This window comes from Centroberyx gerrardi, chromosome 8, assembly GCF_048128805.1.
Source record: "Centroberyx gerrardi isolate f3 chromosome 8, fCenGer3.hap1.cur.20231027, whole genome shotgun sequence".
NCBI lineage: Eukaryota > Metazoa > Chordata > Actinopteri > Beryciformes > Berycidae > Centroberyx > Centroberyx gerrardi.
In genome coordinates, this window is record NC_136004.1 from 8,459,423 (window position 1) to 8,481,633 (window position 22,211).

Here is a 22,211-nt window from a genome sequence, read left to right on the forward strand (position 1 = left end):
CTACTACTTCTAATACTACTACTACTTCTAATACTGCTACTATTACTACTGCTACTACTTCTAATACTACTACTACTTCTAATACTGTTACTACTACTGCTATTTCTAATACTACTACGACTAATACTGCTACTATTACTACTGCTACTACTTCTAATACTACTACTACTTCTAATACTGCTACTACTTCTAATACTACTACTACTTCTAATACTGCTACTACTTCTAATACTACTACTATTTCTAATGCTGCCACTACTACTGCTACTACTACTACTACTTCTAATACTGTTACTACTACTGCTATTTCTAATACTACTACTACTAATACTGCTACTATTACTACTGCTACTACAAAATAAACAAATAAAATAAATAATGTTCTCTCTCTCTCTCTCTCTCTCCTAATGCTGCTACTACTACTACTGCTACTGCTTCTAATACTACTACTACTAATACAGCTACTATTACTACTGCTACTACTTCTACTACTACTACTACTACTACTTCTATTACTACTGCTACTACTTCTAATACTACTACTACTGCTACTACTTCTAATGCTGCTACTATTACTACTGCTACTACTTCTAATACTACTACTATTACTACTGCTACTACTTCTAATACTACTACTACTTCTAATACTGCTACTATTACTACTGCTACTACTTCTAATACTACTACTGCTATTTCTAATACTACTACTACTAACACTGCTACTATTACTACTGCTACTACTTCTAATACTACTACTACTTCTAATACTGCTACTACTTCTAATACTACTACTACTTCTAATACTGCTACTACTTCTAATACTACTACTATTTCTAATGCTGCCACTACTACTGCTACTACTACTACTTCTAATACTGTTACTACTACTGCTATTTCTAATACTACTACTACTAATACTGCTACTACTTCTAATACTACTACTACTTCTAATACTGCTACTACTTCTAATACTGCTACTACTTCTAATGCTGCCACTACTACTGCTACTACTACTACTTCTAATACTGCTACTACTTCTACTGCTACTACTACCTCTAATACTACTACTACTACTACTGCTACTGCTAATACTACCGCTGCTATCACTACTACTGCTAATAGTACTACTACTGCTACTTCTACTACTACTACTACTTCTAATACTGCTACTTCTAACATTGCTACTACTACAACTATTACTTCAGCTAAGTACTGCTTCAAACACCAGATGGAAATACTCAAAATGTACAGACATTTAAGCTCTTTGTAATGAAATTCAACTGTCTTCAGCCTTCTCTTGCTGAAGCAAGCACACAAATTTTCTTCAGAAAATTTAACCTTTTCTAGTTTCTATCCATCACTCACAAAAGCTGTTTTCACAAGATGAACAACAACTTATAATAATCTTTATTTGTATAGCGCTTTTCAAAACAAAGTTACAAAGTGCTTTACAAAACATGATAAAAGAGTACAACATACTCAGGAGTCCAACATTGTCATAAATAAGATAAAAATAAATAAAACATGAAGCATAGACACCAAATAAAACAAAGTTTATAATAAAAGTAATAAGATAAAAGTGATAAAAATAAATGAAAAACAGACAGAAATACTGTAAATACTATGAAAAAGCCTTCCTGTAAAAGTGGGTTTTAAGAAGCGATTTAAAAGAATGCAATGACTTTGCTAGCCTAAGATCCTCAGGGAGGGAGTTCCACAGCTGCGGGGCTCGAACAGCAAATGCCCGATCTCCTTTTGTGACAAGGCGGGCTTTTGGAACATTCAGGAGGGTCAAACCTGAGGAACGCAGGCAGCGACTAGGCTCATATGGAGCTAATAAATCTAAAATGTAAGTAGGAGCAAGGCCATGTAAGGCTTTAAACGTAATCAGTAAAATCTTAAAATCACATCTATACCTAACAGGTAACCAGTGAAGAGAGGCGAGGATGGGTGTGATATGGTCTTGTCTCTTGGAATTTGTTAAAAGTCTGGCTGCTGCATTTTGTACGAGCTGGAGACGGGAGATGGCCTTTAGGCTGAGCCCAGAATACAGGGAATTACAATAATCCAGTCGCGATGAAATGAATGCATGGATGACTTTTTCAAGGTCCGTTTGAGACAGGAAAGTTCTGATTTTTGCAATGTTTCTAAGTTGGAGAAAGCATGATTGAACTACCTTAGTGATTTGTTTGTCAAAGCAGAGCTCGGAGTCAAAGATTACTCCCAAATTGCGGGCGGACTGTTTAACATTGGAGGATAAGCTCCCTAGGTTCTTTTGCCAGTCACAAATCGAGTTAGGAGAGCCAAATAGAATGACCTCAGATTTGGACTCATTAAGTCGGAGGAAGTTTTGTGACATCCAGCACTTGATATCCGAGAGACAAGCCATAACACGTGAGAGGTTATCAGTTGCACCGCTTTTAAGCGGGACATATAGCTGGGTGTCGTCTGCATAGCAGTGGAAATTAATATTATACTTGCGGAAGATCTGTCCCAAGGGAAGCATATAAATGGAAAATAATAAAGGACCAAGAATTGAACCTTGGGGAACACCACATGAGAGGGGGGCTGGGGATGAGGAGACTTCTCCCATTACAACAGAGAAGGACCTGTCAGAGAGGTAGGAGCGAAGCCAGGCAAGAGAAGTGTCCTTAATGCCAACACAGTTTTCCAGGCGTTTTATCAGGATACCGTGGTCGACTGTATCAAATGCAGAGCTCAAGTCAAGCAGGATTAAAATTGAACAGGCCCCAGAATCAGCTGCGAGCAATAAGTCATTTGAGACCTTAATAAGAGCTGTTTCTGTGCTATGCTGGGCACGGAATCCTGATTGAAATTGCTCAAAGATGTTACTGTTATTCATAAATGAAATTAATTGTGAGGCAACAGCCTTTTCTAAAATTTTTGATAAAAAAGGTAAGTTCGAAATTGGTCTAAAATTATTAAAAATGAGAGGGTCAAGTGTAGGTTTCTTCAGGAGAGGTCGGACTATTGCATGTTTAAAACTGGAGGGGAATGAGCCAGTAGACAATGAGCAGTTAGTAATTGAAAGAATATTTGGACCAATTGTCTGAAATACCTCCTTCAGAAACCTAGTGGGGATGATATCTAATTGACAAGTAGATGAATTTAATTGAGAGATTATCTCCTCCAAATCCAGCATAGAAATTTGTTTAAAGTGAGTCATATTGGCAGAGGGTTCAGTACAGATACAGAGGTTTCTGGATTCCGGTGCAATCTGGAGCCTTATGTCATCAATTTTACTTAAAAAGTGTTGGAGAAACTGCTCGCATTTCTCAGTGGATGCTTCCATATGCTGACTAGGAGGAGGACTAACTACTGAGTTGATTGTTTGGAATAAGACCCTGGGGTTGTGGCAGCTCTTAACAATCAAATTTGAGAAATAGGAATACCTTGCTTCCTTAACTGCATGCTGATAGGCCAACATCAAACTTTTAAGGGTGACAAGAGATACCTTGAGTTTGTCTTTTTTCCATTTCCTCTCAGCTCTCCTACATTGCCTCTTTAGTAACCTAACTTACACAGCATACACTTCAGCATGAGGCATTTAATGCGTTTGATATAAACTATGTTGCAAACCATGTTACCATTTTTTACGCTGCTACATATTCATTTCAGCAGCACTGATTTGGAAAACCATTTTCTGCAAGTGCAGATATGCTTTTATTAAATACCAGTGGTCATGAGGCAGCTACACAACAGTCACCCTCCCCCACTAGTGAAGATGACCTACTCCCCTGCCATTTCACTACAGTAAATAACTGTCTTGCCGTCTTTGTTTGTGTTGCCTGTAATGTTGGCATCATAGGAATTTAAACTTATGATAACTTATGACATCCAAACATGCACTTTAGGATCAATTGAAAACTATTTTCTTTGAGTCTTACACGGCCTTTCATCTGCATTCCAAGGTATTTCTGCAATAACAACCTAACAGAGTCAACAGACACTCACTGCTGCTTGCCAGGGTTCAGGGAGCCTGCGTCTATTTCCCGGTCAAAGTCGGTGCGCAGGTCCCCCAGGGTACCGTCATCTCCAAACGCCCCCCACTCCATGTTGACACACATCCGACCCTCGTCGCCTTCCACCAGCTCAAGGTTGCGCATCTCCTCCATGTAGCAGGCATTGGTGCCCGTTCCTTGGGGGATGAGGTGAGAGCATAACAGAATACTAAGAAATTTCCAATTCAATATTTCTCCTAATAACAATACAAATCAAATTTTAACTATTTAACAAAATTTTACTTTTAACCAACAGGTTTGTCACAAAGTGCTTTGCCAGATTTGGAATAGATTTATATACAATAAGAGTGAGGACATCACAAGAAGACGTATTTTAAAGGCATGTTTTGAAGTGGTGAAAAGGGTCAAAGTAACTCTCCCCAACACTGCTGATCCTCGTGGGGGATGACATGTTTACTGCTGCCTTGTTAATGCTATACTCTACCTATTGAGCAGACCACAAGCTACACAAGCAGGGTAGCTTGTGTTTCATTAACTTGAGACTTAATCCTAGATGCTGTAGGCTTATAGGCATAGCCTGTAAACAAACATCTATTGTGGGGTTCCAATGACATTTACTAATCCTTATTAGGGCTGCACGATATATCGTTTCAGCATCGTCATCGCGATGTGCAAATGCGCAATAGTCACATCGCAGGACGTGCGATGTCAAGTAAGGCAAATGAACTCAAACACGTCATGCTACAACTTTTTTGCTGCTTGATACAAAAGGAAAACTCGCACGGTTCTCATTTTCCATGACTAATCTGTAAAATAAGTCTGTCTGATATAACATAATTTACTCCGATTTAAGGGTTTGTTATAAGAGTAGCGTATGTTAGCTTTCCAGCTTTCGCGGCTCCGAACCGTAGTTGGGAAGCCTCTGGTGTTGTGCTAGCCTATTTTAGCTTAGCCTGGCTCGTAGCTGGTAACAAGCTTTTTACTAAGAGTCCGGACCAACTCTGCAGTGGAGAACTGGCACTTTATTTCGGTACAGCAGCGAACATAATGCACGGCCTCTCGGTGACGTTCTAAGCTCTTTTCCCGTTAACTATGGTAACTTTACTCACTTAGCATCCTGCAACTCACTCTGGCTGCGGCTAAAAACACACTTACTTCCTACTACGTCACCCGCGCAGGTTACCCACAAGGCCACCTTCTTAAAGGGGCAAGGCTTGATCATACATCCATGGGCTTGATAGAGCTATTCAAGTCATTTGGTGAAAATTCCTGTATTTTTTCATATCGCAATATATATCGCAGAAGAAAAAAATATTGCAATGTCAGTTTTTTCCAATATCGTGCAGCCCTAATCCTTATTATCTGATTTACATTCACAGTGAGACTGGACTCACCCACAATGAGGCCAATTTCACAGTGATGATCATCGTAGCCACAGGTCATCATGGTGCCCACTGTGTCATTGATCACTGCCACAATGTCAATATCGAAGTCCTGCAAGGAGAATTAATAGCATAGATTTATAACAGCGCAGCTTTACAGGGGCGGGAATGGGTCTTGAATAGGCATAGAGCTCCTGATTCAATGTCATGATTTCTGGCTGATGGTACAATAATAAGACAATATACAGTACAGTGTTTTCCCCCAAGGCTGGGGTTGGGTGATAGGATGAATACATCGGGGATCGGCAATAGCCTGAATCCATTGCTGAATTTTTTTGCCAATTCTCTTGCAGATTTAAAGACCTTTATTTATCAAACTGAAAATGTAAAAATACAGCCTCCTCACACATTCAACTTATGTGTATGAGGCATGGTGTATCCTCTCCTGTGCAATTTTCTCACCGTATCAGAGGTCGACAGCTTTTAAGGTTGCCTCCACTACACTTTAAAGCCCATAAGCTATAGAAGAAGAAACAATCTCTGGCTATGGTTGATCAGTTATTTGGAATAAAAACTGCAGTTCTACTTCAGCAAAATAGAAATGTGCCATAAAGACCAGGAAAGTCAGAGAGAGTATTCATTCTGAACATAAATAAAATAAATATTTGTGTACAAAGACTCTGTAAAACAATTACAGTATTAAACATGATGACAAATAACCAGAAAATTAGGTAGAGATTTTAGGCCATTTAAAAGCCATCACAAAATTTAAATTAACAAATCTAAATAAATGAAAACTTCAACCAGGATAATTAAATCGCTGATTGCTTTAGCAATCATGTTCATCTTATCAGGCTTGGGTAAAATGCGTAGGGGGGTAACGACATTACTAGCTGTACTAAAGACTTGTTGGAATGCACAGATATTTCCATGGCATGTTTGCCATGAAGAAAGCAGCTTCTCTCTGTTCTCCACCTCGTTAATGGGTCTTCCACACCCTCAATGACATCGTCTAATTTCTTGGGTCAGGGGGAAGTTGATTGAGAGGTTGATCACAATAAATGCCTTTAAATTGTTTTGTTTTTTTACATTACATTTAGGCAGCACATCCTGCGTAGCTCTGATCAGTGTCAATGGCTTTAGCTGATATAGTGGATGGCCTAACCATTTGAAGCCAAATATTTTGAGCAAAACATAGTGCATAAGAGTCTCTAGTCTTTGTGTAGAAACCCTGTAACTGGTCATGCTCGAATGGTCCAGCTGGATACACAGCCATGGATCATGCACTAGCCCCCTTTCCACTGAAGGCCAAAAGCCCAAGAACTTTGGCCCAGGAACTCTAGCCTGGAACTTAAGCACTGGGGCTAAACTTGTTAAAGTGTTTCCACTGAAGAACGTCGTCCCCGCATAACCATGACAAGTTTGACAACTAACTTACACAACTGCTCGTCTTCAAACATGACAAGGCTGCTGTCAATTATACAGTATATGCGTTAACATTAGTTTTAATTACTTTGTGAGAAGTTTTAAAAAAGAGAAGAAGGTTGCAGGATGAGGCCAACATCATACTCAAAAGAGTGTCATCGCTGGGCAATGATCTAAAATGATTTAAACGCCTACTGAAGGCACGCAGGCAAAGGCGTTTTTTTCCTTTAACGTTTGTTCCTTTAACGTTAGTCCTTTACTACTGTGTGTGCCAAACTTAAATAGCGAGTGATAGTAATTGGGGTATTTTATAGACAGCTAAATAAGGCCAATATTGGTCCTAATATACGGTATCAGGCTAAAACAAAAGCTGTTTCCAACAGGTTTCTCCATTTACCGTTTACAGTTACTATACAAAAATATTTATCTCCTATTATTTATCCTGTTAATCTAACAGCTAGATGCTCATTAACGTAGGTACAGCTGCGCTCAGTTACGTACGTTACTAAGTAACAACCCTTGTTTGAAAAAATAAAGATTGTGATGACGCATAAGCGAGGATTTGAAAGGCCAAGTAGCAGGGCTTGAGTTCCTGGACAAGCCCGGTTTCGGCCTCAGCCCACCAGCGGAAAGGGGTCAGGAACTCTGGAACTAAGTTCAAGCACCAGGTTTGGCCCTCAGTGGAAAGGGGCTGACTGTATCCTCACCCCTCGCTTTTTGATGGCTTTCCTCAGGAGGCTGACCACATCCTTTCCTTCCACTCCGCTCGACTTGAAGCCTTTGGTCCAAGACACCAGAATACTCTGCACATAGGAAACACCCAGACACAACACACAGAAAACAAATCAAGGTTATCTGCCATCTTTAAGTGACAAGCTTCATTCCAAAAGAATACATCCGTTCAGAGAAAAAAATGATCGCCTGAAATTCACAGCTCACTCCAAAAACAATGCAGCCCATCCTATCCTCAACAAGACTAAGAGTCTAACAGCCCTGCGACATTGAATCGAACACGAGTCTCCCTATTGAGTCTGCAATCTAACTCCCTGCGCCGCACTTTCACCAACGTGGCCACAAAGTGCTGACCGAACAACAATGCGATCCATAACGCCCCTGCTGTCGCGGGGCTAAAAATGATACAATTTAATAAACAAATGTGTCTAGATAGCTACTAGCTTCAGCAATATTCCATCGTGAAGTCTGTGTCATATCCAAAATCATTTTGTCAAAACGAGACACTTTTTCCAAATGTGGACATGCCATTTGGAATGAAAGTCATTTCATCTACCTGCTGCTTGACAGTTACCATTTTGCAATTGGTTTCTTTTCTGCTTATAGTGAGCTCGGATCTTTGGAGCTTTGGATGCAAGATGGCAGCATGACTATGATGTCAAAAGGTTGTCTGCCTCAATTTGGGGAATTTTTAACCATATCAGATGAACAGATAATGTTTTGAACAACAGCAAAAAGCATTATAAACACATTGGGTTTTACTTTGATTAGGGTATTACTTGCATTTAATTTTGAGCCAGATAGGAGAGGTCAAGTCGGAGCCACAGGCAATACTAAGACCTTGAGAGAAACTGTTTTTCTAACTACAGAAAGTTGTACCAAGCTTGTGTTTGCCCTGTGTTGAATTATGCAGGTGGACTCTGGCGGTATAAGAAATATACAGGAAATATGCCAATATGATTCACAATAAGATACATCCTGGGAGTACACACATTTGCACCAACCTGAGCCAATGTATGGGATATGGGGTAGGATGGGTTGGGAATCATGATTGGAGTAAATCCAATCTTAGAACCTATTATGTGAATAAAGAATAAATATTTTGTTGAGATGTTGAATGTTGTTTTTTTAGATATTGCCCCAAAAAATGATCGCTGCACGGCCAAATCAGATAAGCAATTCTAGCCCTCTAGGCTGAGAGTGGATGTGATGTTGCTAATGCTGAGCAAGTTAGACTTTGTCATTTAGGATCTAAATGTGATTTATAAGACGATGAAGATGAAATTCATTTAATCTTATACTGTCAAGAAAATAACTGACTACAGCTTTTTGAGGGCAGATTTCAGTACTTCTTTTTTTTTTTCAGTCTGTGGCTTCAATCAGGAAACTGAACTCCTGGCACAATAAAAAAGTTATTTTCGGCTATATTCATTTATAGGCACCGAGCTGACAAGACAGGTAACAGACTGGGCTACAGAGCAATTGAACTCAGAGAAAAAAGGTAGGCTAAAAATGACTCCATCCAGCTCCCGCACCGCGCCCAGTGGACACCACAACACTGTAAAAATGGCACCGTCTTGACAACCCTACTGCAGCACCACACAACATACAAATACTAGTTAAAGAATGTGCACCAATTAAAAAGGTGCGCATGTTCCCAAAACAATACTAATTATGAATGAATAGCTGGAATTAATAGATTTAGCAGACAGAATAATAGAACACTGGATTGCAGAAATGTCACCAAGGTACACATAGAATCGAGGAATTAATTAGTGCTTGTAAGGTGGCCACCTTGACTTCTCTCAAAGGTGCTCCAAACAATTATTGAGAGACAGCTTCCATAAATGGCGTCTGTTTTCAGTATGCAGTGTAAACGTCCATAATGGGCACTCTATGGGCATATCTACAAATTCACAATAACAAAAATGTTCTTATAAAAGCTGTGATCATCCCTAATTAATCAGCCAAACCAGCCAAACTATAACTGTCATTTTACTGTATCAAAAGAAAGGCTCAGTTTAGTAAAATTAGAGGGAAAATTTATTTTCTGACTATGGAGGATTCTGAAACACCGAGGTGGCTGTTTAACAGTGAAACATTTGTATTTACTAATTATTTAGAGAAGGCATGGGATGAGAAAATGTCTGCTGTGTACTGTAGGTGAAATTAGTATCTCCTTTTCTTTGTATAATTATGACCAACGTTATTTTTCTGTAACTGAGCATCAGATAAGGTATATCCTGTGTAACTGCTAGATTTGCACTTGGCAGTGGAAGGGCAACTGGCTGGCCAGGTGGGGAGACATCATGCATCATGTAATCTCATGTGGGATGGGCCAAATTACTCATAGATTTGTTATGAATCCAGCCTTGAATCGTACTCCTGTGGCAGTCTCAAGACTGGAATGACACACTAAAATGCGCAATGAGACACTAAAATGTGAAATGTCAAAGTATCCCCCCAGCTATGTAGGTAGTTGAAACAAGCCTCCTATTTGCTGGAGGCGAGATGACAGAGCATAAATAACAAAAGAAAGCATGTCTGAATCATTCACCTCGTCCAGCTTGGTCTGCTGACAGGGGAAAGAGAAGGTGAAGCCCAAGGGGAGCTTTTTGTCCTTTATTCCCATCTTGTCCAGGAAATTAGACAGACAATCAGCTATGTGGTCAAATAGCTACGGGAGAGAGAAAAGGTCAGTGTTGTTAGCAGTCACATTCTGCAAATTAGTAGGTTTTGTGTGTGTGTGTGTGTGTGTGTGTGTTGCCTCTAACCTCGGAGCCGCTGCCTCTCATGAGGTGCTCAGGAATGACATAGATCTGATTTTCCATCTCCACCTTTTGCTTTCCGTTAGCCGAAACTTTCACCAGGAGCACCCGGAAGTTGGTCCCACCAAGGTCGAGGGCCAGAAAGTCGCCTTTTTCTTTGAAAGGACACACAAAAAACACCCACATATGCATAGAGACACACACACACACACACACACACACACACACACACACACACACACACACACACACACACACACACACACACACACACACACACACAGATAAGGGATTCATATTTTATCAAAAGTTAGCCAATCTTCAATCCCAGGAGTATTATCATGCATGCTGGGCAGGCAGTTTGTAGCCCTGCGTTCACTGTCTGATCTTCGGTTTCATTCAGTAGGTCTACCCACTATTATTAATTTAGGAATCAGTTTTTGTGAGACCATGACAGCACACATGGCTAGATAGCAAAGTGTGCTTGAAGAGAAGACTGCTTCCTTTGAAACTGCTTTGGGAGCTTCAGAAAAGCTGTGTATCTGTCAAAAGAGACCGCCCGATCCTTCTTCCCTTTTCTTCTTCAAGGGAAACGTTTTAGTCACTTAGACTTTCAGTGTGTTCCACAGGGAAGAGGAAATGCATGAGGAGAGATAATAACGACTTAATACAAGTCAAAGTGGGAGTAACAGTGTTATGCCTCCACCCATAACAAGGACGTGGAGAGAGAAAAGTGACAGAAAATCAAAGTGCGAAGGAACCAAATGTCTTGGAACGTTTGGTTAGGTTCCAGCTGGACAGGCTTTTCTTTGAGCCTGGGGTGTCAATAACGCGTCAATAATGATCCGAGTCAACAGGCAACATGCCGGCCAACATTTCCAACTATGGCCATTTCCACTGCCAAAGGACTGCACATTATTGCGCAATTCATTCCCTGTGCATTATCCATTGGACATTGTGTCATTGGACATTGCTGTGTAGCTAATAAGAACCATTTCTTACTTTCTATGGGCAATGGAAACTGTACATCAACTCCCATTGAACATATGTTTATTATGTTGGTGGAAAAACAGTCTCTACGCCTACACACTCCCCCATCTCTGCTCTTTACAGAATTGTTATTGTTCATATAATGAAATCAATACACTGTTGAAGAAACACACATTGCAAAATGGCTTGTTTTTCCAAAGCACACCTTACACAACCATATAGCTTTTTCATGCTTCAGAACTGCCAATCTCTTCTTTTTCCTTGTTATTGGTCATTATATCCAAGATTGAAGCACGGCAGTGATTTTGTAATCAGGAACATTCAGGAACATTACTAAGGTACATACAAGTTCAAACAGAAAAAAACATAATTAGCTAGTAATGCTCCATTTTGCTTTTATAGAAGAAACAAAAAACAAAACAAAACAAACATACTGTCACGATCTCAGCCTTAGGCTGCGGTCGAATAGTCTTTTTTGCTTAGGAAGGTTCCTAACTGAGTGAAATGACCCGGAAGTATCTAAGTGGCAGCCATGATAAGAGCTGTTCGAATTCTCTAAATGCTAAGGAAAGGTGCTTCAATGCTTCCTTACTTAGCTCCTTTAGCATAGGATACACTGGATGATCCTTTTCGAAAGGAAAGGAGATAATGCCGTCCCACAATTCCTTGCGGCAGCAACATTTAAAGCGACGCACCATTCGGCCGTTCACGAAAACAAACGATCATGACCGACAAGGGACGCAGATCATCAAGCAAGTTACCGTTGCTTATTAAGCATGTTCCATCTTATGCCATAACCTATGCTCAGTTTGCATTAGTTATTTCTTCATTCTGAGCGTTGTTGTATTGCCAGCCTTTAGGAATATCATTAATTAATTTTACTTAGGTCACAGATGCTGAAACCCTTGCCTTAATAAAGGCCTGTATCAGCCATAACAACTTCAAAGCACAATCAAGTCAACATTTCAAGGTGTTTACTGAGTTGTGTGGTGGTTCTTAAGCTATTATATGCATAGGCTTATATGGGGTGAAGTATCTAAGATGCGCTTTTAGTAGTCCATATTCGGAACACTGAAGTTTCACCACGGCAGACCCACGTCATTAACATCCGCCGTCGCATAATTACGTAGCCTAGTGTAAGTGCAGTCGGATTCTCTTAGCACCGCGATTGTCTTTTCCTAAGCCCTTATGAATTCTCCTTCACATCTTTCCTTGACCTCATGACGTTTTCCAACGAGGTCAAGGAAAAGTGGTTAGGAATAGGAGTTAGGACGTATTTTTTTGACTATTCGACCGCAGCCCTAGCCCTTGTGTCCTGTCATTGTCTGCCCCTGTCTGCTCCTGTTGTCCGGTCCATCACTTCCTTTCACTCCCCAGTCCAGCCATTCTCCACCTGTCCACCAGATGCCCTCAGACTTTCCTCCCTTCTGTGCTCCTTCCCTCCACACCTGCCCTGCATCACCCTCGTTAGCCAAGTTACCTTGTTCCCTCTTCTCCTGCCTGCCTCTGCCTATCACCTCCCGGACTCTCTCCTGCCTGCCAGCTGTCCCTCATTTGTAATCTGTCTGTGTGTGTATATCTAGTCTTGTTTCCTTGTAGTCTGTGCCAGTTCGTTGTTCAGTGTTCACACGTGTGTTACCTGCTTTGTTTCCTGTGTTGTCCTGTCCTAGTCTGCTAAGACATGATCCTGCCAGGTTTGGACTTTCTGTTCTCGTTGCCTTTCGTCCTGTTTTCTGTTATCTGCCTTTTTGGCTTGCCTGTCTTAGTTCTGGAGTCTGCCTTAGTTTCTCATTAAAGCTCTTGCTTCTGCCAAGTTCTCTCTCTGCCGGTCATTGCATTTGGGTCTAGTCCCTGAGTTTCTCCACATGCGTGACACATACAGCCAACAGTAACAACCTAATAAAGAAAATCTAACAAAAAGACACTGTCCTTCCTGTCCCCCCCCAACCTATCCAACCTCTGAAGTCATCTCTCACAACTTACGGAGCACACAGCACAAACACTTTTGCACAGTACACAATTATAAAGGAAAATACTGTAAATTGAGGTAAGTTCATAGTATGCAACAAATTGGCCCTTTAGCACTTTCAATTTCATTCATTTACTAATTTTGGTCAATGATGTTATGTAAAAAAAAAAGGTAAACTATGACCGACTGTTTATCATCGTAGGGCAAGTAGACACTGGCTGCTCAGATAGAATGAGTCCCTTGTGGTTGCCCAGAAGTACTCCAATAAAGGTATCTTGGCCTCCCTGCAAGAGGGTGACCACATCATCCGGTAAGTAGCTGATCAAGGGTTTCCATATCCTATTAAAGATCTTTAGGCTACCCTTGCCTCTAGCACAGAGTCTCTCCATGGGTAAGACCCTAAATATTTCCCGGTACCACTGCGTGACTGTAGGAGGCTTATCCATAATCCAGTTAAAAATAATATATTTTCTGGCCAAAAAAATAAATTTTTGGAGGAGCAGGATATTAGAAGCATTAAGAGGCAGGTTCTTGTCAGGCAGATTAAGCAGGAACAGACCCAGTGTTTTTTCAATTCTAGTTTCTAAAATGGCATTTAATTCTTTGGTTACTGATGACCAGCATTTACAAATGATGGGGCATTGCCACAGGCAATGTATGTAAGTACCAATCTCTGTTTTGCACTTCAGGCAAAGAGGAGATCGGCTGGGGTCAAATTTATTAAGAATGTAGGGTGTTCTATGCTGTCTGTGTAAGATTTTATATTGAGTTTCCTTAAATCTGTTACAGCCATATGTTTCATGACATGCAAGGATGCACTCAGCCCAATCGTCTGCTTCGTACGTAGTCAGATCTCTCTCCCATACTGACTGAATATGATCAATATTATGTTCATTCAAGGAATCCTATGATTGGTAAAAATATGAAATAAACCCTTTAGTTTTGGTGAACCCTGTGAGGCACTTATCCAGGGGACTAACCACTGGACCACCAGGAGGCAGCAAAATATCTATTTGTATGAAATGGCGAACCTGCAAAAAGCCAAGAAAGTGCGTACGTGGTATGCCAAACTGAATTTTAATCTGTGTAAAAGACATTAATTAATTTTCTGAATATAGGTCACCAATAACTCTAATCCCCTTCCTGTGCCAGAAATCAAAAACCCTGTTATTGATACCTGGGGGGAAGGCCTTATTGCCATTATAGGAGTATGATTATGTAATCTTTATCATACTGCACAGCGACATAGATACAATCCTAATATGTGGGTACTGTGGCTATAGACATATCTCTGCACCTGTCAGAGAGCCCACTTACCTGTTCCATCAGGAGTGGAGCGCACAAAAGTGGGCAGCATCTTGACAGCAGCTGTGGGGTTGGTGTCTCTACACAGGCCTTTGTCCATGTCCCGTCGAAACCTCACCGCCACGTCCATCAAGTTCTCATCTGACAGCCGGAGGTGGTACAGATATTTGTCCACCTAAACCGTGGTGGAGAGGAGAAAAGGTTACACTTACACCAACCTGTCATATATGGGTCTACGGCAGCGAATTAATTAATTAATTTTCATGTCATGCTGCATACATGGCCCATCTCACATTAAATGAAATGAAGGTGTTTGCCTGACAATTTGCAACTACCATAAATAAGCACCCCAGTACGCCCATATAAGTGCAGCAGATTACCGTGTGCATACCAACAAACCTGGCCATTGCATTTGACAGGTAGGCCAACAGATATAAAAAAAAAAAATAGATCCCCCAGGATGTAAAAAGAAAGGAAGAAGAGAAGAATTATATATCAAAAAAGTGTGAGCAGTGGTGTACAGCTCCAGACAAGCATGGAAAGAAATTACAAATGCAGTTAATGCTGCATTGGCTGCAAACCACAAATATCGCCTTAGTGAAAAAATTATTGGTTTGATTTGAAATTAGGACGTAGGATTGCAGCCACAGGCATTGCAGGTTGCACTAACGTGTGTGAACTCCAGCTGACCCCCCGACCGAATCAGAGTTCCAGGCAAAATACTGCTGGATCAATTATGAGGAGATCCTTAAAGCAGAATTTAGGCTTCCCTATTTTCTTTTGCGCTCCACCTGCCCTTTCCAAATCACTTTAATATTTACTACCTCCGGCAAGGAAGTAATGAATATTGTTCGCATCTGTGTGTTTGTCCGTCCCTCTGTTAGCAGGATATCTCAAAACTGATGAATGCCAAAAAGTTCCTTAATATGTACATAAGAACATTTAAAATCACATCTGTGCATATGCAGGGTTCTTGCATAAGGCCCAATGATTTCTCTGCCAGGTGCTGAGATTTCTGGCTTTCAGAACTCAGTGTCAAAGTATCCTTGAACAAGTAAGCTCTGAATAAGAATATCAGATGCCTAAATTGTCAAATTTACTGTAAAAGTCAGAGCCATCGTCTCACACATACGGTGTCCTTTTATGTCATTTTTTCTGAAGAAAAAGCATGTGGCAGTAGAGACTTATTCCATTTGAAAATACAATCCGCAATATATTTATCTAAAGGGGTATATTCACATGTTCTTTAAGAGTTTCACCTTTCTTAACCCATCCCAACTCAAAATACCTTTTACACCCCCAAAATACATGTATAACTCATACACAGCCATTACATCCTGTCAGTCCTTGCAACAAAAGCTCAACAAATTTGAGAGAAAAAAAATGTCTTATATACACCATCATTTACTATGCATACAAAGCCAGTAGTAGACTGACTGTGTTTCACCAGAGGGTGCCATGATGGCTAGTGCCTGATGCCTAAAGCTGTCAAGACATGATGAGCGGTATAAGCTGCGCTCACCGCTAGGTAGGGCGCAGGGAGGCTTGCCGATCCGTCATCACAGAAGCGTTCATACCAGGAAGGTGGGACATACAAATAATCATCAGCAACTGTCGTACAACTCTGTTAACTTGGACACACACAATATTAACTTCTCCATCATTCAGCTCTTTGTACATGACACAATGCTATAATCTGATTGGACGTGCTTTGAAAGGTCAGCGGCAAATGGTGCGAAAGTTCAAATAATTTGAACTTTGTGGCAGTGGCAAGGTGGAAAATCCGAGCGGTGCGCAATGACCAAGGTAGCGCTGCCTCTAGGTTCGGCATCACCGCTCTGTCCATAGGAACACAATCTTTTTAAGTGTATACATTTTGATAGGTGCTTCTTGTTATGTCTTCCCCACAGCACTGTTGCTACCATTTAGCCTATACTTTGCCTGTTTTATTCTCTCTGAGACTTTTCCAGTATGGTAGTAATACTCCTGAAGATGAAGGAACATGTCTACTTTGTGATTTGGAAGAAACTGAGAACGAGATTCATTTTATGTTCTATTGACCGGCTTATATTGATCTAAGAAACGTGTTGTATTGCAAAATGACTTCCGTATATATTTATTTTTTAGAAAGGGCAGTTTCCATATTGCTCGCTTTCATTTGTAAAGCATGGGAAAAAGGGCAAAATATTTTGTTTGTGTGATACCTGAGTTTGCCACATCTTTTTCCTTGTTTTACTATTATGTTATACACCCATGTAACTAAGTGATAGTGTCATGTAAATCCATGCGGGCTGGGCACCTTGTGTGTATGACACTTAAATAAACTAAATCAAATCAAATCAAAATCTATGGAACTACAAAAATGGAAACTATGTACTAACTAAACTATGTCCCTATATGGGCAACTTGGATGCTACTAATTACTACATGGCTGTCCTTTTGTTATATTTATGCCCATTCATTGTGTTCATGTGTATGGTCTGATTAAGGTCTTATAGACCGAAAGCTTAGCCAATAAATGTGAAACCTGCACTGCTAAATGTGCGATTTCAGTGCTTTTTAACTCCAGCACCTTAAAGCTGCAATAAGCAAAATTTTCTGACCACTAGAGGGTGACAAACGGCAACACATTTGTAAATAAAGCACAGCAAAGCCACTGCACTACGGAGGCCTACTAAGACCAAACATTGCAAAGCACCGTGCATAAAGGCTCGCTTTGCCAGACCTTTCTCCCACTGAAGGTTACATGTCCCACAATGACAAGTGAAGTGGTAGGTAATACGTTTAGTACTACTCGCTTCATTGATTCTGCCATTACAAGGATTTTTTTCAGGAATGGGAGGGGGTGAGCGCCGCTTTTAAAGACTGAGGGAGGTGCCAAGCTAGTTTTAAAAAAATGAAAAGCTACTGAATGGACCGGCAGGAACTTCGTTCCGGAGCGGAATTTGCCAACAAGCTTTAGAAAAGAGGTGAGACAGCAACACAGCTGGCTGCTGTGTGGATATTGGTTTATATCATTATGTCTCAATGAAATCTCCACATAGCACGTGTTAGTTTCAGGATTGGTTATAAGGTCTGATTTCGCTTATTGCAGGTTTAACAAAGCTTTGACCAGGTGAACAGCAGATCTCCCTTCGTACTTTTCAACAGAGGGTACCATACCAGAAGTAATCTGAAACCTGTTGGAGTATTTAGAACAGGCATGACCTGTCTGCTGGGCTAAGCCTGGCCCCTGTCCTGTTGGCTACAGCACAAGGAGCTGGACTCCAGAGCAGCTGATGTCCCACATTAAATACCAGGAATTGCCACTGACTTGCAAAACATGCCCGACACAGACAAGCGGGTGACGAGACAGGAGGAGACTGGGGTTTAAACATGAGATGGACCTGGAGGGGTGCATAGTCTGCACTCCGACCCATAGCTCAAAGCTCTGTACTAACTTAAGCACAAAAAAGCCAAAAAAGGTACAGCTAAATATTTATTCTATAGAGCAAAAAAAGAGACCATGAACTGATCATTTCACCTTGAGGGCCTGAGTCTTACTGTCTGAATTACTGTCTGATAATACCATACCTTATAATACCAAACACACAAATGCCAGTCTGTAATTAGGAGTCGTCTGTGATCCTGAGCCATTAAGGCGGAACCCGTATACTGTTACACTGGGTCACCTTGGCCCAAGGTCTGATCATGCACCTAGGCAACACATTGAATAAATATCTGATACACTTAACAGCACAGAAAGTTCTGGCATGCAGGGACAAACTGAAACTGGAGATAGCAAGAACTAGCTTGGCAAAATGAGGTGAGAGGGCCTTGTGAGAATGAGACTGCAGAAAAGCATATTGAGCAATCTAATATTACAATGCTCGGGAATGCCTAGCCTATTGTTGATATGTTCTGACTGATACAGCAAGTTAAGAGGTGTAGGGGTTGACTAGAACAAAGCAAAATATGGGCATAGCCAAAGAAAGCAGAGACAAATCCAATGGACCTCATTCACAAAATGTGCACACAATCAGATCTGATGGTAAAGCCAAGCCTGAAAGTGCAGCCAAACTTGACACTTAGCACTAGCGTATTTGCTACTATTGGAGCACTTGGCAAATCATGCCGCAAGGAGAGAGAGCGTGTCTTTAGGGACCACACAGATATGTTTGCTGAGAGCAATTAATGGCTCATGATCCATTTCAGACTACCCAGGACAATTCTTCTTGATCTCTGCAACACCTTAGGGCCACAGCTGACCAGGAGAAGAAGAAGGTCCCAGCCTGCCCTCCTGCTGCATGTGCAGGTGTTGCCTGCACTCGCTTTTCTAGCCACCGTGACATTCCAGAGGGACATAGCCATACACTCCTGACTGCGGTAAATGGCATCATTAGGCTCGCACCACAATATATATAATTCCCATATTCAGTTGTAGAACAGACACAAATAAAGAGTCATTTCTATGCAATTGCCAGCCTGCCAAACACCATCGGAGCAATAGACTGCACACGTGTGCATCAAAGCACCGTCTCTGCCTTTCCCCATCTAAATCACACTTCCACTCCATAAACGTGCAGTTGATCTGCGTGTGTTTTTCCTGCTATCCAGGAGGGACCCACGACTCATTTGTGCTGCAGAACAGCACTTTGGGCCTGGGCCTGCACCTTGACCAAGGTGCTGCTGGAGACGCATGGCTCATTGGTAAGTTACTTTCTCCACCGACTTAAAGGAAGTTTGATTGACAGGGCTGCACAGCTAACTGGTTAGTCTCTAGGTGACAGAGGCTATGACCTGGCTATATAGACTGCTCTCTGCTCTGACTGACTCATCAGAGCAGAGAGCACTAATAAGCAGTAAAATGTTCTTCAATGTTACTCTGATTCTGATAAATTTGTATAATCAAGAGCTAACCAAATAGCGAGACAATTTCTGGATATACAGTATATTCACACAGGCGAGTTCAGAGGTTCTCAAATGTTTTGGCAGGAGTCCTCGTAAGGCCAAAAAATTCCTGTCACTTCACCATTTGAAATAACACATTAAACACAGTGAGCATTCATGTTGTAGTAATATTTAAGGTAGGCTTATGAGGTAAAACACAATGTTTCATTTCTTAAAAGGACACAACTGATAGGCAAAGTGTGTGGTTTTACAGTGGTGTCTGTAATACAAAACTGTTGGAGGCATTTTCATTTAAATTAGTACTGAGAAATTATACAGTCATTTTAGCTGGATAACAAATCTTTCGAGGGACTCCATTTAATACCGTATTCCTTTTAAACCTTTCTACAAGTGCCACATTTGACACAGTAGCTCATGCAGCTCTAATGGACTGCCTGACAGCTCTGCTCCACGGCAGCCATCGGGCGTCAAGCATTGCCATCAGCCATCGAGGGAATGAAGCCCTCTAGTCCCCTCCTGTGTCAAGTCCAAACAATGCACCAGAGTTGAACGCGCTGTGTGGGGCAGGTAGAGCATCACAGTGACGTGACATTAATGGAAACGCAACAGAAGGAGTGGAGCGCGGCCATTAAGCAGTGAGTGTCTCAGTGAGTGTCACCTAGTGGCCCAGACTGTCTCAAAACCTTTTACTACTGAATGAAACAAAATCCGAAATTTATCTGGCCCTCCCAACTCATTTTTCTTTTCTTCTTCTTTTCTTTCTAAATTATCTTCATAGTCATTCCTCCAACACAAAGCCAGTGGTCAGAAACTTTGGAGCGAGTTATGACTGACAACTTTTGAAGAGCAGGTAAAGAGGGTGGTGCAGTCTTGCTTTCTGCAAGTGAGAAACCTATCAAAATGAAGTCATTTTTATCCTTTACAGATTCAGAGAAGGTCATCCATGTTTTTATCTAATCCTGTTTAGACTACTGCAACTCTTTCTTTTACTGCCTCAGTCAAGAGTCACTCTCACGCCTCCAGCTTGTTCAGAATGCAGCAGCTAGGATTCTAACTGGTACCAGACAAAGATACCATATATCCCCTATTTTAGCATGTCTCCACTACCAGTAACAGGTGATTTTAAGATTCTCATCAGGTTTAAAGCATAGCTAACCCTAACTCCTAACTACATTGCAGACCCCTTAGGTTCCTATGAGCCGCAGTGCCGCCCACGATCTTTGGGCACTGCCCTTCTAACTGTCCCCCAGTCTAGACTCAAGACTAAAGGTAACAGTGCTTTTGCAATCAGACCCAAATCTGTGGACCGCCCTACCTGAGGAACTTACACTATAGCTAATTCAGTACTTTTAAATCACTTCTTAAAACTCACTTTTACAGACTTTTTATGTAATGTTTTTGTCCACTTTTTAATCTTGTGTCATGTCTTATGTTTATTATTAGAACCACTTTTTCTTTTGAATACAGTTCCCAATTTTTGTCTTGTTTTTATATGATTCTTTTTTTCTAGTCTTGGTTTTATGCTTTTGTAAAGCAGTTTGTACACTTTGTTTTTAGATAAGTGCTATATGAATAGTGTATTATCATTATTATTATTATTGTGATTATTGTTAGCATTATTGTTGTTATTATTATTAGATTTTTGGTGGGAGGTGGGGTGGGATCCTAGAGAGCCCATAGCAAAATGAAAAATAATTACATTTTCATTTCATTTACTAGTTGGCGTAATGGGTAATCTGATCCATTCCAGGTTTCACTCTACTATTGTTACCACAACTCCATCAGGAAAATAAGCCTACCCTGTGTTAAATCCAGGGGTTCATTTTTCACATCAAAGACCCCTCAATAGATATGCATCAGACCACGGACCCCCATTTGATCCCCCACTTTGTCTCTAGGAACCCCATTAGATCTGAGAACTACCGGGAAGTGTGTGATGCAACGCCCCAGTAACATGAAGTGAGCCGGAGGCATCACACGTGTCTGGTGCCGTCGTACACGCAAGTAGTCGAGGTGCTTTGACTCGGGCTTCATTTTCCCACTGCAGGACAGGGCTACAAACCCAGAGGTCACGTTATGACACACAAAAAGTACTCCAAAGAACCCCACGCGCGTGTTTCACAGCTCAATACTCACTTTCTGTACTGTGTCATGATGGAGTTCCGTGAAGTAGTACGCCAGCAGATGCGAGGCTATCATCGTCGGTGATGTGTAACGTTACGTCCTCTCCTACTGCTTGGTACTGAGATATATGGCCTAGTTTATCTACGAGTCGACAGGGCGGCTTCTTAAAAAAGTAAAAAATTGCTGCTCATATCTTTACCTCAAACTCGCGTCTTAAAACTCTCGCGTTTGGTATGTTAAAATATAACTTTAAGAGGATGTACCGGAGGCTGTGAAAGAGTCGTCGGGAACTTCCAGCTTCCTCATAGTAATTTGAGTTGGTAGTTGATTGACGTCATCGCGGATCTCTGCTGCTGATTGGCTGCCGAGAAGGTGCGGCGTGTCCGCGCGGCCTGATACCGGAGGAGTAGGAGGAATAGGAGAAGGAGGAGGAAGAGGAGGAGGAAGCTTTTTGCTTTGGGAGCCACAACATCGAAAATATTTTATTTGTTGCCTTCAGCAAAACACTCTCAATAATGCATTATATGTTGTCAGCCTGCTCCTTGGAAAATTGCACTCATCCCAAAGCTATTAAAACATGCGCAGGCTGCACTGTTTTTGTCTTGAACTATCCATAAGTCTCCCATTGTTCAGCCTGTCATCC

At 41.2% G+C, this 22,211-nt stretch overlaps 1 protein-coding gene across 1 annotated transcript in view; it reads right to left on the minus strand.

Annotated features, from left to right (window-relative positions):
• hk2 (hexokinase 2) overlaps nt 1-21,864 on the minus strand; it is a 42,155-nt gene extending 20,291 nt beyond the window's left edge. Inside the window, exons 1-7 of the mRNA XM_078285426.1 lie at nt 21,581-21,864; nt 14,567-14,729; nt 10,297-10,445; nt 10,080-10,199; nt 7,498-7,593; nt 5,378-5,477; nt 3,976-4,159 (exon numbers count right to left, since the gene is read on the minus strand). Of these exons, the coding sequence (XP_078141552.1) occupies nt 3,976-4,159; nt 5,378-5,477; nt 7,498-7,593; nt 10,080-10,199; nt 10,297-10,445; nt 14,567-14,729; nt 21,581-21,643 (875 nt within the window). The 5' untranslated portion in view covers nt 21,644-21,864. The remainder of the gene's footprint in view (nt 1-3,975; nt 4,160-5,377; nt 5,478-7,497; nt 7,594-10,079; nt 10,200-10,296; nt 10,446-14,566; nt 14,730-21,580) is intronic.
• Nucleotides 21,865-22,211: the final 347 nt, after the last annotated feature.